This window comes from Ochotona princeps, chromosome 15, assembly GCF_030435755.1.
Source record: "Ochotona princeps isolate mOchPri1 chromosome 15, mOchPri1.hap1, whole genome shotgun sequence".
Classification (NCBI taxonomy): domain Eukaryota; kingdom Metazoa; phylum Chordata; class Mammalia; order Lagomorpha; family Ochotonidae; genus Ochotona; species Ochotona princeps.
Genome location: NC_080846.1, coordinates 26,319,754 through 26,337,864, shown reverse-complemented (window position 1 = coordinate 26,337,864; position 18,111 = coordinate 26,319,754). Strand labels below are relative to the sequence as shown.

The following is an 18,111-nucleotide window of genomic DNA, read 5'->3' as shown; positions in this document are numbered from 1 at the left end:
TGTGAAATGCCATGAAGAGGGTAACCTAACAGTGTGTGAAGAAGCAGAACAATCTATGACATTTGAGATGTACAAAAATGTGGGGAAAGGATCTCCCAAACCAGTACTAGTGGGTGGAAAGAGCTGACGAAGGAGTAAACGGAACTTGTTCAGGGTCAAGGATGGAGGTGAGGGGGCCTGTGTATCTTAAATGGCCTTGATGTGACATGATATGTGTGCATAAGAGACAATAGTCTCTGCTGGTGGAGAATGTTTGGGACATAAAAGAAATGTATGTGGGAGGGGAGGACCCATCCAGAGGCTACTTTTGATGTGTGTGAGGATGGAGAGAAGCAAAGGATTGGGATTTATTTGAAGTAGAACTGATAAGATTTTTGTGTCCAAATCCTTGGATAGATGGGGAAAAATTAAGGAGGACTCCTAGATTCTATGGTTTCTTAACCTAAGTGCCAGAGTCCCCATTTGGAGAAAGGAACTTGGCCTGGGATGGGGAACAATAAGCTAGAAAGAATACCAGCCTGGTGCAGTAGCCTAGCAACTAAGGTCTCGCCTTGCAAGTGCCAGAATCCCATATGGGCGCTGGTTCTAATCCTGGCAGCCCCACTTCCCATCCAGCTCTCTGCTTGTGGCTTGGGAAAGCAGTGGAGGACAGCCCAAGGCCTAGGGACCCTGTACCCATGTGGGAGTCCCAGAGGAGGCTCCTGGCTCCTGGCTTCAGATTGGCGCAGCTCCAGCTGTTGCAGCTGCTTGGGAGTGAATCAGCAGACTAAAGATCTTCCTCTCTGTCTTTCCTCCTCTCTGAGTATCTCACTTTCCAATAAAAATAAAATAAATCTTCACAAAATAAAAAGAATACCTTTGATTACATTAAAATAATTCTTAAATAAACAAAATAATGGAATGGTAGATCTTAAATATGACTCTACATTTTAATACAAAATATCATTTCAAAAAATAGAAAATCAGTAGTTACATAGAAAGGAATTGATATTCATCAGAAAATATAACCTGTCTTAGGTTTACAATGAAGGCATGTTTATCTGCAGCTGCTTATCATGGACAAGTCAATAATTCACTTTTAGGAACTGCCATAAGTAATTCTGTAAAATGACCACCGCTTTCTAAGAGTTCAAGGTGGTTTTCTTTTTCATCTTTAAGTACATGTCTTGTTGGACTCTTTCAATAACAGTTACACTACCACTTTCGTGATCCTCAAATTCATATTGTACTTGTCTTAGCTTCGTTGATTCCATGGTAAAAAGAAGAATGGATATAACTGGTAAAAAGAAAAATGGAGATAACTCAGAATTTTCCTTCTGACACTGCTTATATTTATGAAATATCAAGAGTACATACAAATGAAAAGTATGTGATTTTATTATAAAGTTATGGAAGTAAATTGCTATAATGAGGCTTGCATGTGATGTATAACTATAGTATAAGATTTAGCAGAATTGTTGAAATGTGGAATATTGCTCACTTTCCTTAAAACACACACAGAAAAAAGGATATATGTTGCCAGGCATAAAATTATACAGGCATGACATTTCAAGTGTGTGACTTATTTAGCACCTCTCAATATAAATGCAGTGTGGGTGAAGCAACAATAGACAAATACAATGTTTTCAGAAAAAAATATGTGGGCAACTTCCAATCCATTCAGTCTCTTTTACATGGAGGAAATTTATAACTAAGAAGAATTATTTCTTAAGCTTGAACAAAAAATAGAAAGAACACTATTGTTTAATTTAGACCCTCAAATGTACTTGGAGATTTATTAACAGGTGCATGGTTAGCTTATGAAATGTAGGTACAGTTAGATTGTTTCTAGAAGGTACTCAGGAATCGTGGAAAGGCAGCTCTTTCAATTAACAGAAACATGGCATGTAAGAGTCCTCTATATGTGAGGCCAAGAGTTTCTCCATCACATGCGAGTAGCTGAAAGCAGATACCCCATATATGACGCGTTGCTGTAGCCTGATCATCATACAAGGAATTCCTGTGAAAAGTGTATATGAATAACCACACTTTTCTGATTTGTTACATTAACCCCTAAAGATGAAGGGAAATGGAATTCCATTCCTAGCTGTAATGAATGGTTACACAACCATTTTCATAGTGGACATATGTCTCAAACTGCTTTTCAGATTTTTTTGTGTTAAGAATACAGCTCTCTTAATAATAATCATAAAATAATTAAGATAGTAATTACAACAGTAAGTATTTTTTCTTCCATTTATTGCACACTAACTAGTAGATGGTTTACCACATGATACTAAACAATGTAATTCAGAGATAATAATTCAGAAATAATTTTACTAATAAGAACATCAAAATGCATAAATTAAAAGTGATTTGACCAGGCACATTCACGGGTGTGAGGCAGGAGTGTGGAGGAAACTGGCGGCAAAAGGATTGGGATTCAAATCCAAGTCCCCTTGAATTGAGAGTCTGAGCACTTCGTTACAATTCCATTTGTCTCCATCAAAAAAATGTATCGATTTAATCTGATTACTGTGTCTTGTGAACAACGACTTCTGGTCAAAAGCAGATTGCATAACAGACAAGAAAGCTGGTGTTTATCACAGACACTCCACCCAGGAAGCAGTGATAATGTGACCACGTCATACCTGTTGCAGACACACCTTTATTTGTGTACTTAGTACCATGATCTTCACACCTCTCTCCTCTGGAGGCCTGCATGTACCTAAGGGACAGCGTCACAATATTTTACTTCTGGAATATGGTAGGGATTGATTCAAGTGCGTCTAATTAAACGCAAATACTGAATGAACTGTCTCAGAACCAGTTGTAAATTACTGCAAAGAATAAATGATGTAATTAATTGGTTAGTGGCATCATTTTAAAACGTGAAGATATTTTAATCCAAATAGAATGTTTTATGCTGCAAGATTTTAAAAATGAAAATTATAAGATGGAAAAACATTTCAAAAGATTTTGGTTAGCCTGTTATTTAGTTTTTTCTCTTGCTACCATTTGATTTGTATCAGGACTATCTGTCACTCAATAATCTGTTCTTTTCCTTTGTCATAGCTCATCCTTCAAAGAGGTCTAAAAATGATGGAAAAATATTGACTTGTCATTGCTGTCGTGAGCTCTTAGCTTGAATTTCATAACAAATAAGTTCATGCAGAGAAGTCTTCATGTGTTGTACTTCAGACCTCCATCTGTGTAGGGAAGAATCTGGCATGTTTGGAAAAAAGCTTTGGAAGAAAGACATGGGGGTTTTTATGAAACAGTAGAGTTAAATGATCACATGCCTGAGTACCAGAAAACCTGGAGTCTAGACATGATTTCTAACCTTGCATTAATCATTCAACCACTCTAACTTATATGTGAAATAAGGAGATTGCACATGAATATTTTTAGTATCCCTTACTCTAGGATTCCTCCGTTGCAGCAATACTGACAGTTGGGACTGGCTCTGTGTAGGGATGGATGGTGGGTGGGAGTGGGGTTCCTATGCATGATATCTTGAAGTATCTCACACTTATGTCCACTAGGTGTCAGTACCTTCTCCACCTACTCTCTCCACCAGCCATGACAACCAAAAATTGTCTCTGGACATTGTCAGTGTTTCCTGAAGAGCGAAGTTCTTGCCACTTGAAACCATTGCCTTATAGCTTATTTCCATGGTAACCAAACTATTGTCAAGTAGCAACCATTTGGATTTGTCCACTTCTTTTTTCCAGACAACCCAATCTCTAGAGTATTTTTGAACAGCGTCATGCAAGTATTATATGTTCTTCACTTTCTGCTTGTTCCTAATTAAAGATGTAGAAATCAGTATGTACCCTAACTACCAAGAAATGGGTTGAGAAGTTGACCTCTTACAACAGATAAAATAAACAGATGACTGCTGGTTAAATAATTTACAAAGGCTTCTCAAAAACACTAGCTCATGGGTGGTAATGAAGGACTTTAGACTAGGCTTTATTTTTCACTAAGATAATCATAAAATGACTTCTCAAAGGCAATTGAGGTTTAGCATTTCCTTGGATTTCTCATTTTCATATTAAAATATATTTCCCCAAAATCTAAATATAAACGATCAAATGTACCAATAATACATATGATATTTAGATCTGAAGACCTGAGAATATACAATAATTTGCTTTATCTTTCTCTACTACATACACTTCTTAAAAGGCAAATTGTATCTTTTTCTTGACTCAAGAAATTGACTTCTCTTAATTTTTTCAAAGAAAAAAAAATGCTGCCTTTTTGTAGCTCTGTGTTTAGCTTAACACAACATGTGTCATTCAGTTAGCACCGTTTTAGTGGTTATCTTGTTTTTCCAGTATGGTGCAGTGTATACCGTGAGGGTCATGGAAACGTCAGAGAAGCAATTAAAAACCTTGGCCTCTGTTTATAGGATAAAGGCCTACATCTTTACTATTTTCTAGGCAATCATCTAAAGAAAACACAATATGTTGAGGCATAATTATAGTCAGGCTAAGAGTTATCACCATATCAGACACAGTTTTTATTTTTCCTCTTTTTAAAAAATATATTTGTTTTAAACAGCTAGATTTACAGAGAAAGGAGAGCAGAGAGAGAAAAGAGAGAGTTCTTCCATCTACTATTCACTCCCCAAATGGCCACAATGGCCAGAGACAATACAGTCTGAAGCCAGGAGCCAGGAGCTTCCTCCAGGTCTTGCGTGTGGGTGCAAGGGCCCGAGCACTTGAGCCATCCTCTGCTTCTTTTCCAGGCCATAGGTAGGGAGCTGGATCAGAAGTGAAGTAGCAGGGACGTGAACTGGCATCCATGTGGGATACCAACACTGCAGACAGAGGATTCGTCTGATAAAGCATTATGCCAGCCCACAGACATGGTTTTTTTCTTATGTAGTATTTTTCATGGGAATATTCTGAATCCTTTACTCTTCAGAGTCTGACTTAGCTTTACCCTGCCAGACACAGTGAAAACCATCAGGATAGAAGTTTCTAGCTTTAGAAAAAGTAAACTAACATCAAAAGCATGAAGGGTTTCTGGAAATGGCAGGTATATAATGTACCTAGCTAGTTTTTTCTCACACATGGCATGCTTCCTTAATTTTTTTTCCTTATGCAATCTTTCATTCCACAAAAAAACATGCTCTTAGATTTTGTGCTTTTGAAATCCAGTGGTGACAATGAGAGGTACTGTGGATGTGATGCCAGAGTTGACCTTTTTGAGTGGTGGTGTAGGACAAGCACCAGAGGCAGTGCACAGCAGCTGGTTAACCTGGACAGCCTGCAGCCCTGAGCCGCATTACTGTTGGGCTCGGTCCTGCCTCCTCCCCACTGGTTCCCTCATATCAAGAGCAAGAGCATCAGAAAGGCCTCTGATGACCATGTGATGGCCGTTGTCTGGGTTCTCTCTCTGTATTTAAATAATTACAAAGCTTCCTCCCACAACACAATTTCTAATTCTAATTAGAATCTAAAATTAAGAAAGAAAATTTTATTTTAATTCTTAATGTTGAATTATCTTTCTCATCACCAGGAATACAAAGGTTCATCAAACATGTCATGAGAACTTGCATTATGAAAAATATACAATATTGAAAAGTTTGGGTGAGCAAAAAATTATCTTTTGATTCCATCTTGTTTAAACTTTTTGAAATCTTTCATGGCTTTTTGAGCAAGTTTTTGCACAAGAGATACTGGTGGTACATGTTCTGAGACCTTACATATTTGAGAAATTCTTTCTGTTGGTTTTCTGCATGTGAACACCAGCCTAAGTGTAAAAGCCATGTATCCTTTGAAGCACACCTTTTTCCTCACAGCTATGAAAGTTGGTTCTGTTTTCCTCCCACATGAACTCCTCTTTCAATTGCAATACATAATTTAGGTCTTTTTTTTTTTAACTAAGAGTGTTTTTTATTTCATGTGGCTAAGTTTCATAAAAATGAACGACAGTTTTTTTTTTTTTTGTAACAGAACACCCTGTAGTTTTCAGCACATGTGACCCGAAATGGACAATGAAGGATGTGTTTCTTTTTCATATATCCTGTTTCGTCCTCTGCAGGAAGACTGCTCTCACTTCTTTACCCCATCTTCTGCTTTCCTTTGCATGCGTCTATCATTTCACTCCAGATCCCTGGCAGTTTCTCAAATGTGTCATAAATGCTGCATGTTTTTGATCCAATCATCAGCTGATGGACATTTAGGTTGATTCCAGGTCTTTGCTCTTGTGAATTCGGCTGCAATAAACACAGGAGTGCAGTGTGCTCCTTTCACTTCTTTTGGGCACAGTTTCAGGAGTGAGATAGCTGGATCGTGTATAATATGGATTTTCTGCATCATTAGTTCTGCTCTTAGTTTTTGGCATGAAAGTTTACAGACTGCTACTCAGTTTGTTGTTCCTTAGAGTCTTAAGTCAAAGCCTTGTATCTTCTCATCTTCATTTACTGTGTCTATATCCTGTTCCATTTTCATAATCTTATTTTGTTAGACTTTTTTCCAAAAATCATTTTGAGAATGTTGAATAAATATTTTTTTAATTTTTTTTTGAATTCTCAAAAGTAATTATTTCCTATACAATCCAGGGTGAATTCTTTCCTAATTTCCTTTCTATTCATCCTTTAAAACTAAGAAAATGTATACATACACTAAGACTTTGTATCTTTCTAGTGGCTTTCATATATAAAGATCACTAGATTTTAAGAGAAATTTGAAAGAGAAGACAAAATTTGCCTCATGACTAGTTTTAGTAAATGTGCCAGCAAAATCATCTCTTCCTAAAATAACATTCATTCAACCTAGTGGATTGCAGAAATTAAACAGGAAAATGTAATTGGTTTAAAGTTTGTTTTTTTTTTAAGATGTCATTGTCGACGGGGCCATCCACTTTCAGAGAATCGTAGATAATAGGTTAAGTCATCTTTTCAGGTGAGAAAAGATTTGAAGAAACACAAGACACCTTGTTTCTGCAGGAATTGGAATAGAGGAGTCAGATCAAAACTGCGGAGTGGGGATGGCAGGAGAGTAATGGGTGGAGGGAGAAGAAGTGGAGGGGTCCCGTGGAAAGGGAAGCCTAAACAGATGAAAGATGAACACTCCTCCCTGGCTATTTGTCCCACGGAGTATCTCAACAAAGTCGGTCCCATCTATTAAAGTACTAAAAATGGTGCTCCGCTATTTCTGAACTGAATTAGTCTCTTTGGAAAGTGATCTGAGAATAAAGTGGGACTTTTGCTTTGTGTTTGTTTTTGCATTAAAATTTACACCAGAAAACAAGAAAGAAAATTCTAGTTATCCACATTGTTCTTGGATAAATGTCCTAAATTCTTTAGCTTTTCCAAGCACTTATCAGGTATTCAAACTCATGTATGACTGAGACAGAAATTTGTCAATGTAATAAATGATGGTTGATTGTATAACAATTTCTTTATTAGCATTTTTCAAAAACGTTTTTCTTCCATGCTGAATTCAGTTTGTATTATTGCCTTAATAAATGTCACAAAACCGTATTTCATGGCATTCTTTCAAGAAGCCCACCATTTCCATTATACAATCCTATACAATCAAGCTGACTTCTGGCACTTTTAAAAAATTAGTCAAATTTATTTTTTAATATATCTTTGATTATCAGATTTATGTACACAAATATTTGACACATATTCCAGGTTTATCCTTTTGAAAATTAATCTCTAGAGTAAGGCTGGCACAGTGATGTAGCTCCTTAACACCAGGATCCCATATGGGCACCGGTTCCTGTCCTGGCTGTTCCATTTCTGATCCAGCTCGCTGCTTATGGTCTGGGAAAACAGCAGAGGATGCCCAAGGCCTTGGGACCCTGCAGCCATGTGGGAGACAAGGAAGCTCTTGGCTCCCAGCTTTGGATCAGTTCAACTCTAACCACTGTGGGCATTTGGGGAGTGAACCAGTAGACAGAAGAGTCTCTCCCTGTCTCTCTGTAAAATTGGCCTTTCAAATAAAAATAAATAAATATTTTTTTAAAATTTTAAATATAATAACACTAAGACGTTATCCTAGAAGTTTTTGCTCATTTTCTCATGGAGTCTTTTTTTAGTTTGGCTTCTCTTCTAGGTTTGGGTGGAGAGAATCATACTTTGTTGTTCAAAATGAGAAAATGTGACAGGAACATTTTATATGAGAATATTCAAAAGGTTCATGGAAAAAAATGTATGTTATGAAAAATATACATAGATTGTAAAAACTTCTGTGCCAAAAGACATGTATTTCTTAATTTCATTTTTCTCCACAAACTTACTGAAATGCTCTCCTCTTTTCTTTTGTAGATTCTTTACAGATTAAAAGAAAAGTTTCAATTTTCCTTGAGACAAGATAAAGAGAAAAATCAGGGGATCCACCTATCACCTATCGCATTACCACCAGGACAGCCAGAGGCGAAGACAGCCCACAGTATGGTCCAGCCTGAGCATGCCCCAAAGGTGCTGAGTGTCATCATAGACCCACAAGGCCAATGTTCATCTGAGGTCAAAGCTGCCGCCTCTACTTCGGTCTGCCATTCTCCCTTCAAAATGAAGCCCATAGGACTCCAGGAGAGGTTAGCACTTTTTTCTGTATCCTCCTGCATGCTTCCTTTTTTGTGTTGTAAGAGTATTCATCATCTGAAAAGGACAGAACTAGAAAGGGTCACATTTGTCATGATTGGGCAAAACCATTCACCACCAAACAAATAGCAGAAAGAGAAGTGTTTTTTATCTCTCCCCAAGAGTGGAGCTGCAAGACACAAAATCTTTTAGGTGTATCTGTCTTTGTCACACTTTTGTGGACCCAAGCAAAATCTAATTTCAGCTATAGCACAGTGCCTGTCATCATTTACTGAGTGCTAGTTGAGGGTCATTAACCAAACATACAGTCATCTTGTTTAACTGTCATCAAGCTCTGCTAAGTACAGCAACTACAAATGAACCCAAAGTGTTTCCTGCCAAAGCCTACGTGGTTTTTAGTCACATAGACAGTCTGTGCCGCAAATTGACTTCTTAAAAAAGGTCTGCTTCTACTTCCTCCAACCACAGTCAATATTACATATCAATATTCATGGCATACTTATACATGCATTGTACTTTATACCCATACACTTCCATTAGAGGCAAAGCCAATATAACAAAACTAGAATATGCAAAATGTATGATCAAAGAGTTCATTCTTAAATTCCAAAGAAATTAAATAAAACTTTTCCATACCATTTCTTCCCCCCGCCCCCAAGATTCATTTGTTTTACATGAAAGTCAGAATTACAGACAGGAAGAGAAATCTTTCATCCAATGGTTCACTCCCCAAATGATCACTATGGTCAAAGTTGGGCCTGTCCGAAGCTAGGAGCCACAAGGCTTTTCTGGGTCTCCCAAATGGGTGCAGAGGCCCAAGGCTTTGGGCCATCCTCTGCTGCTTTCCCAGACTCCTTACTAGGGAGCTGGATCAGAAGTGGAGCAGCTGAGACAAGAACAAGTGTTATTATGGCATGCCAGCTCCACAGATTCTACATCATGGTGCCAACTCCCATGCTATATCTCATCATGAGAAACTTCTTTTTTATTTTTAAAGCACGATTTACAGTGTACCTATCATTGCATATTTGAGTAGTTTGGAAGGTAATGAAATTCTCAAGGTACAATCCTTGATTCGTTTTCCTCTTATTTTCCTCTGTCTTTTCTGTCACTACTCTTTTTAATTCCCTGAGGTTTCTAGATTCCACATGTAAATTTTTATTCTACTCCCCAAATGTACTGTCCTATGCAAATGGTCATGGTATACACACACACATACACACACACACCCCCTTCAGAAAATAAAACAAAATTGGTCATTCAAAATTGTTTGAAAAGTATTGCCAAAGAACAATGAATGTGCGAAAAGATTTACTTCAGTAAAGGCATCTAGGATGATCCTTTGAGGGCACGACAGAGGGAAACCAACCAAGTTCTTCTATTCACTTCCTTCCTCAAAAGCCTGCTGATATCCTGCTGGATTTGCATGGTGATCTCTGAAGTTCTCGCACTTGGCTATCACTCAGTTGCTGAGGAGGAGTCAGCCTAGGGAGGTGGACTACATGGGCCTTTCCTCCTGAGACCAGGTGTGGATCAGGAGGCTGAATGCCAAATCCCACTCCACCATACTCTGATTTGGTGGCTTCCCATGAGGAGAGCAGGCCTTTCTTAAACTTGACTTCTTAGCTTCCTTCACCTTGTTTCACGCTTGCCACCCATATTATTGCTGTACATTTAGGTTTGCTTCAAAGATAAACCGTGAAACAGATGGAAACATCACTGGTAACCCAAGGACAGGGTAGCAGGAAAGTTCCACCTGATGCAGCAGGTAACCCATCCATAGAAGATTAAAGATCATAATAAAACTGTCTGAAAATCTGACTGGTTTTGTCATCAGCATGTGGCTACCAATTCCAAGCAATACCAGTGTAAAATGATGTAGGATAGGAGCTGTTTCCAGCATCCTGCTTTTGGCATACCGCCCCTGGGCATGTTGGAATTCCAAGGAGCAGAAGGTTAAATATCCATGTTTATTTAAAACGAATGTCTGGCAAGGCAGGATGTAGGAGTGATGCTGTCTTCTAGATCTTTGCCATCCATGAGGGTGATGCTATCAGACCAAGTGTGTTCAGTGTTAAATGGCCTCTGATCTACAAACTCCCCTACGTACCCACCCACTTCCTTCCCACCCAGAGCAGAAGAAACTCCTTCCACAGGGCTGTAGGTCACTCCGTGCCAACCATAACCTTCCATTATTTTCAAAACCACTTCTTGCTCATACCATCCCCTTAGTGTAGAAACATTTTCTATTGTGTAAAAGAAGCATTATCTATCCCACCTCTGGCTCTTATCTTTCATTCCTTTCTCAAACAAACATCTTAGTAGAGGGGAGAACTTCAAAATGTTCATGGGAAATGCACACTGTGAAAGAACTGAGCATGGACTATAGGGTTATTTTTGTTTCCAACAAAATAAACTCATCTCTAATTCTCCCTTTTCCATTAACTTTTCAAGGTACACTGTTTATTGCCTCATTGATTGACTTCTGTCTTCTACCCTTGTTGCTTCCTTTGCCCACTCCTATCAAAGGGAGTCCAAATACCAAAGCTAAAGCATGCTTCACCCCTTTTCTATCCAGCACTGTGCATGACTGTGTACTACTGGGTTAGGAAGCAGCTGCATTCATGTTACATTCAAGGATCGTCTCACTGCCCTATCCCACTGGCAACACAGGAAACTGACTGCTTCTAAGATGCCATTCCCTAAAACATCTCGCCGTCACTAAAACATCTCCCCATCACTTATCTTCCTCTGTCAGATCCTGCTGCTGAGCCCGTAGCCCTGGGGCTGAGACCTAAAGGATTCAGGGTCTGTACTCTAACACTGCTTCCTCCTGTGAGCTCCCACATACAGACTTTGAGAACAGCAAGTGCTTCTCCAATCGATTCACATTCTGCCTTGTCTAACACCCACATCCTCACAGGGGTCCTTCCACTGAAGAACCGGCCTGCAGAGCTCAAAGGCCAGTTCGGAACTCCAATGTCATTGCTTTCTTTGCAGAGCCCATAAGACACCAAGCAGCTTGGTAACTCAAGTGCACAAGAGGTCCAAAGGTGATGAGGCTGCAGGGAGGGGGAGGAGGAAGCGTAGGGGGATCCGGGAGGAGGAAACTGAAGCACTGCTTCCTCTTGGAAGCCATCTGGATTGCCTCTACCTCCTGTCTCTCCTTTCTTCACCCAAGCTTTCTCCAACCCAGCTCTGGCCAGCTGCCTCTGCTTTTGTCGCACAGCCCAGTGTCACACTGTATCTGTAGCACTTCTTGGGTGTATTTTTAAATTGAGTTCACTAATCGACCTTACCCTGTAGGCTCTATTTCCTGAGGGCACGTCGATGATTTTATTTTCCTTTATTTTCACATATGAAGCATAATTCCTAGAGAGCAAGAGCTTCTAGAAATAGATGTTAAAATAATTGAATAGTTTAAAAAATGTTACCATGGGTGATTTCTTTAAAGCCCAGGAGTAAGAGGAGAGCACTTTGTTTATTCTATAATCCCTTTATGTTCAATTCTCACTTCCGTTTCCCTACTGTGATTCCCTGCCAAGATGGTACAGTAGGGACAGGCATGAGATGTTTGCATCCTATATGGTAGTGCCTTGGTTTCAGTCTCACCTCCAATGCTTCAAACTTCATGCTGATGTGCCTGCCAGCAGGCCACAGGGGACAGCTCAAGTTCTCGTGTCCCTGCTTTTCACAGGAGAAACCTGGATTGATCTCCAAGTTCCTGGTTTCAGTCTGGCCCTGCCCTGACTGCTGTGGAGAAAGAACCCGGAAAATCAGCAATGTCTGTCATTCTATCTCAAAAATAGATAATAAACAAGTAAATATTTTTAAGGGAAAAAAAGCAAACATGGCATAATGAACCATCTTAAGAATGGTAAAATAGGAATGGTAAACAGTATTCCATGCAGTCAGGAAACTTTTATGACGGTTTGAGGCCTTAAACATTTATGCTTATGTGTTCTAATGGTACATTTTTCAATAGCCTCATGTTTGATTTGCCATCACTTCATCCTGTAGCACAGCAGCAATCCTCTCTTCATTGCGTCAAAGTCTGGCGTCGTTAAAGTCACCACAAGACCATAAAGGCCACATTATGAACCATTTGTTTCAAAAATCTATTGGCCCATTCCATATAAATCTCTTAACCCTGATGGAGAGCATCCATTACTTCAACTTTTTTTATTAATAAAATATAATATCCAAGTGAAATTTTAAGTAAATATAGAGGCTAAATGCGTATGTTCAACTGGGTTCATAGAAATTTCAAAGATTGAAGAATGTTCTGAAATGGAGGACCTAGCAGATTTCCCTTATTTTCTCCCAATTTACAGTCGCCAGATCGTACTGAGTTGTGTTCCTCCAGTGTTATTATTGAATTGCTCTTTCTGTAATCCTTACCCTGATGCTCTGAAAAGCGAAATCTGTGTTCGTGAGATAGACCCAATAATGAAAATGAATCCAACTCTCTTGTTCTCTTAAATCGAACAGATGCCAGATGTCCAGAATCTTCTCTCAGTTCTTTGGTGAGATTTCCTAAGAAAGCATAGCCTGAGACCAGGATACCTAGATTCATGTTCAAGTGGCTCATTGAGAACAGGCTTTCAGGAGGTGTCTGTTAGAGCATCAGGAGGAGTAGAACAGGGAAGATAAAGGAGTGGTTCAGGCCACATTCTGATGACACTGGGAACCCTGGAACACAGGTTTCACTTGTTTGTTTGATGGTCTTCCCTCCTTGACCCAAAAATGGGCTGAGCACCCAGGACCCTCAAACCAGTCACTCATTGGCTTCAGGTCACCAGGTAGCAGCGGCAGAGGCAAAGCTTCTTAGGCACCTCTGGATAGAGCAGTTCCCAGCAGGCGGGGCTGGTTCCCCAGGGAGGTGGTAGTGGATACCTTGACAGTCGGTTCCTCCAGCAAGGAGAAAGGAGATAAGGCAGCAGCTCGGTGAAGGTTATGGACATGGAGCCCCAACAGCGTGACGGTGCTTCCTAAAGGTTGCAGTACCAGTTAGAGCAGAGCTAAGTTCATAGTCCAGGTCTACTTGATCTTTCCGGGCCATTATGCACATACCGGTTAGCCTCATGCAAGTAAACACCATGTGTTGTATCCAAAGATGTGACACAGACCAGTACACACAGTCTATCCAGCATGACTTGCTTGTGCTCACTGACAATATCAGGGATCAGAGCATAACACATGACAAACAGAAGTCATCCCCATTTAATCTCAAAGAACATCAATAAAAATAAGATAATTCAATAAGGCTTGTTGACCTTTACATCATCATCAGCGCTTCATCCTCATAAAGAACCTATTATTTTCTCCTTGTGTGGAAGAAACTAATGCTCAGAGACCACAATTTACAGCCCAAATAACTTAATAATATGTTCTTGGGAGTGTACAGATGACATAGAGAATTTAAACCAAGAAGTACAGTTCCAAAGGCTGTGCTCCCAACACTCTTCAATACCCACCCTTTGAACCAGGGGAACACACTCCTGCACTCTATGGAAAACGAATGCAAAAAATTTACAGAGCAAATCTATTAACACAGAATGTCACACTGTCACCCCTCTAGGCAAAGTTCATGCCGGACGTTCAGAATATTTTTCATACTTTAAATCAAGCCAAATGCAGTACTGGAAGGGAGACTTGAAACACTCCAGCTTGACAGCCATTTATTGCCCCTGTAGAAGCTCATTGTCTGGCTTCATCTTTTTTTCTTCTGGCCATTTCCATCCTAAAAGCCCCACAGTCACCTGACATTAAGCACAGCAGTGAGAGTGAACTTGAGTGGCATGGAACTCAAGTAAGAGGGAGATATAAGACAACGGTGCAGAAAAGAGAAGTCAAACACTGTTGTAAAGGGATATGGTGACAAATGGGAGGGATCTGTTTTTTTCAGACTATCTGGATCATAACTTGCCCCGTTTCTCACCCGTGTGGTGGGCTGACGGGGCAGGAGCCACAGCAGAGAGGCAAATGTTCATACTGCTAGACTCAGGTACTATTCATGCTGTCAGAATAGAGGGGCCAATACTACCAGGCAACGTATTAGACACTAACATACCACATGCCAACACCTGTGGCGATGTGTTCTCTCATACAGGCTTCACAGTACCCTCGGAATAGTCCCAACTATTAGTTTAAAATGCTATTTTATGCCCACACAAGTGAACAGGGACTTAGATTGTAACATGCCCAAGGTCACAAAGAAATAAAATGAATTTGTAGATTCAAGTCTAGGCAGTCTTACTACCAAATTTATACAGAAAGAAGAGTGTTCCACTTCCTCCTAGATGATACAAATGATGACATGTTCACTTTCTATTATTTTTATTATCACATTCCTGCAAAATACTTCCATGGGATGTTGAAAGAAGGGAGAGGATTTATAAAAACACATAAGCCCTTCGGTATCTTTATGTGTCACATTATTTTTCTTCTTTGTAGAATAGACTCTGCAGCATTTTGGGTAGGTAGGTTTGAATTTTGGAAGTTTACATAAAATCTTTGGAGAGGTTATTATCGTTGAAAACTAAAACTAAAACCCACCAGAACTAAGAAAGTGTAAACAAAAGTTTTGACACCTGCCTAAAAATTAGTGGCAAGTCATAAAATTAAGGGAAATGACCATGGTTCCAACTCGAATGATCGTGGAACCAAGATATTTTGAAAGAAATAAAAAATAGAGGAGTTCTGCCTAAAAGGGGGGGAGGGCGAGGTCGGGGGGCAGGGAAGTTGGGCATATTGGCCATCATTTCTTCGCAATTACAGTCCTACCTTCTCTCCATACAGACTCTGACATGTTTGAGACTTTGTGGCTGAATGAGGCCCCATAGCGCAGCCCTGGGAGGAGCTTCAATAGCTGTCGCTGTAACAGCCCTCTCCTTGCCCCACCACACCTCCCTTCTCAGTGACCCCTAGGAGAATGACAGGAGTAAGTCCCATCAAGTCGTTGGCCTGTCCTGCCTGCTCCCAGATGCCTTAAGGGTTAAAACAGAATGGTACTCCCCCCTCCCTTCCATCCTTCAGTCCATACTAACTGGCAACTGAAAGTATACAGGCTTCAGCTTTACCAGGTGGTCTCCCTGGCCACTCCCACAATGGGGGGCATTCCCTGGAGCATGCTCTATTTTCTGAGAGAACCATGATTGTTTAGCCTTTAACTGCATGACGTCAGCGTTTCTAAAGTGTTCCTACCACCCTTACCCTAAAGAAGAGGGCGCTGGGTGCAAGCTGTGGAGACTCCCGCTGGCTGATTCCTTCTACACATGATCCAATTCGAGTTTCACTTTGCAGAGTCCTGACCATGGTGCTTTTACAATGAGACTGCCTGCAAGTTTTAGCGTGGGGACTATGCTCCAGATCTTGACAGAATTAGGTGAAGTGGCCTATTTTGCAGGAGTGTTTGAATGAGGGCAGGCATGGACAATTCCCAGTGTAAGCTTTGCTTCCTATTTTGAGCGAAACCAGCTCTCAGGCTTAGATCCTGTGTCAGGAGGCTTTCCTGGCAGCTTCTTCCTTTAGGTTTGCTTGAAATGTGTCATAAAGCTACAGTTTCTGAGCAGGCATTTGAGGCAGCTGTGAGGATGCTATGTGGAACCACCATATCCCACCCTGAGTGCCTGATTTGAACCCCAGGCCTCCTTTTCCAAGCTGATGTCCTGTGGCCCTGTACCCAGGGAGGCAGCCGAGAATGGCTCAGTGTCGGGATGCCTGTCACCAGCTCTGAACACTTGGCTTCAGTCTGGCCATGTCTCAGCTATCGTAGACTTCGGGGAGTCAGCTAGCTGCTAAAGACTGCTGTATGTCACTTCATCTCTTAAATCAAATTTTAAAGCATGTTTTTAAAACAAAAACCTGGCGTTCAGGATCCCACTGTGTTGGGGACACCAAGAAAGAAGACGCCACTCTGCTCTGTGCAGGGACATGGGCAGACTCCAGAGAGGAACAAGTTACAACAATACAGGTGGCTTATGCAAAATGTAGCTAATTTTCAGCTGATTTTTTTTTTGCTGGAAGTACGTCATAAAATGCAAAGTGTCATTCCAGCTTAACATGCCTCATGATTATCTGGCTTTAATTTGGGCATAGAAGAAGGCTGCGTTCTCACCCACCATTTCTGAGAGTGGCCTGAAGGAAGCCCATCAGATTGTAGTACGTGGAAATAGTGCCCTCTACTGGAACACTTTATGTTGACATGGCTATCTGTTCATTTTCCCAGGGGCAAAAAAAAAAAAAAAAAAAAAAAAAAAATGCTGTTTTTGAAGGGGGGAAAAACAATCCTTCCTGACTTTAATGTGCCATCTGGTAAGGCTCAATTTCTTTCAGGAGACCTTATGAGAAGCATCTCAGTTTAGTGAGGAAAGAACTGCAACTTGAGAAACAACAAATGACAAATTGCTATGAACATTTTCAAACATAGTAGCTCTCTAACCATGTTTGCCATCTATTCATTTTATTCCTCATTTGGCCCACAAGTCATGTACCAAATGCAGTTCCCTTTGCCCAGGCATGCCCCGATGTTTAAATCCATAAGAAAGCTATTCTTCCTCTGATTCTCTCTGATTCTTCACTTTTCCAAGTCCTCTCTTACCTGCCTGCCTAACCTTACCTCTCTTCCCCCACCCCCTTTTTCCACTTGAATCTAATTCTTCCACGTGGAAGCCAGGATCCAGGAGCTTCCTCCTGGTCTCCCACACAGGGGCAGGATCTCAAGGCTTTGGGCCGTCCTCTGCTGCTTTCCCAGGCCACAAGCAGGGAGCTGGATAAGAAGTGAAACAGCCAGACATGAGCTGATAACACAGGGGATCCTGGTGGGTGCAGAGTGAGGACTTTAGCCACAAGGCTACCACACTGGACCCAACAAGTTAGAGTTTTTAAAGGTTTGTTTTATTTATTAGGAAGTCAGAGAGAAAGGGAAAGGAGAGAGAGATTCTTCTCCCACAGTGTCTGGGACTGGGGCAAGGCTGAATCCTGAATTCCTAGAACACCATCCATGTCTCTCACATGGGTCTCAAGATCCAGGTACTTGGGTTGTCCTCCACTGCTTTTCCAGCTGCATAGCAGAGAAATGAATCCAAAACACAGCAGTCAGGACTCGAACCTGTGCTCTGGTATGGAAGCTGGCATCGTCAGCCTCAACTTAATGTCCCATGTTACAGCATCAGCCCCACAAGTTGGAATTTTAACCCCATTTCAACCAAGGGTGAAAAGCATTACATGCCAAAGGACGTGGGAGAGTGAACAGATGAACAAGTGGCAAAGCACTGTTCACTAATAGCCCAGGTAAGGAATTAACCTAAGTGTCTACCAGCAAAAGAATCATTAAAGCAAATACAGCAAACATACACAATGGAATATTGTTCGGCCATACAAAATAACGATATCCTGTTTCTGCCGTAAAATGGATGGAAGTAGCAGTTTCATGCTGCGTGAAATAAACCAGAACTGGAGAGGTGTGAATAACACAAGGCTGGCTCAGACAAGGAAAGGGAAGACACCAGTCTGAACGTAGGAGCGTGCAGCACAAGCTGGCAAGTGTTGGAGCCAAAGAA

General features: G+C 40.7%; 1 protein-coding gene across 3 annotated transcripts in view; it reads left to right on the top strand.

Annotated features, from left to right (window-relative positions):
- The window catches only part of PTPRR (protein tyrosine phosphatase receptor type R), a 218,430-nt gene that overhangs the window by 123,263 nt on the left and 77,056 nt on the right, over nt 1–18,111 (top strand). For all 3 annotated transcript variants that reach the window (XM_004583029.2, XM_058673533.1, XM_058673532.1), the window contains one exon: nt 8,273–8,541. In XM_004583029.2, the coding sequence (XP_004583086.2) occupies nt 8,273–8,541 (269 nt within the window). The remainder of the gene's footprint in view (nt 1–8,272; nt 8,542–18,111) is intronic.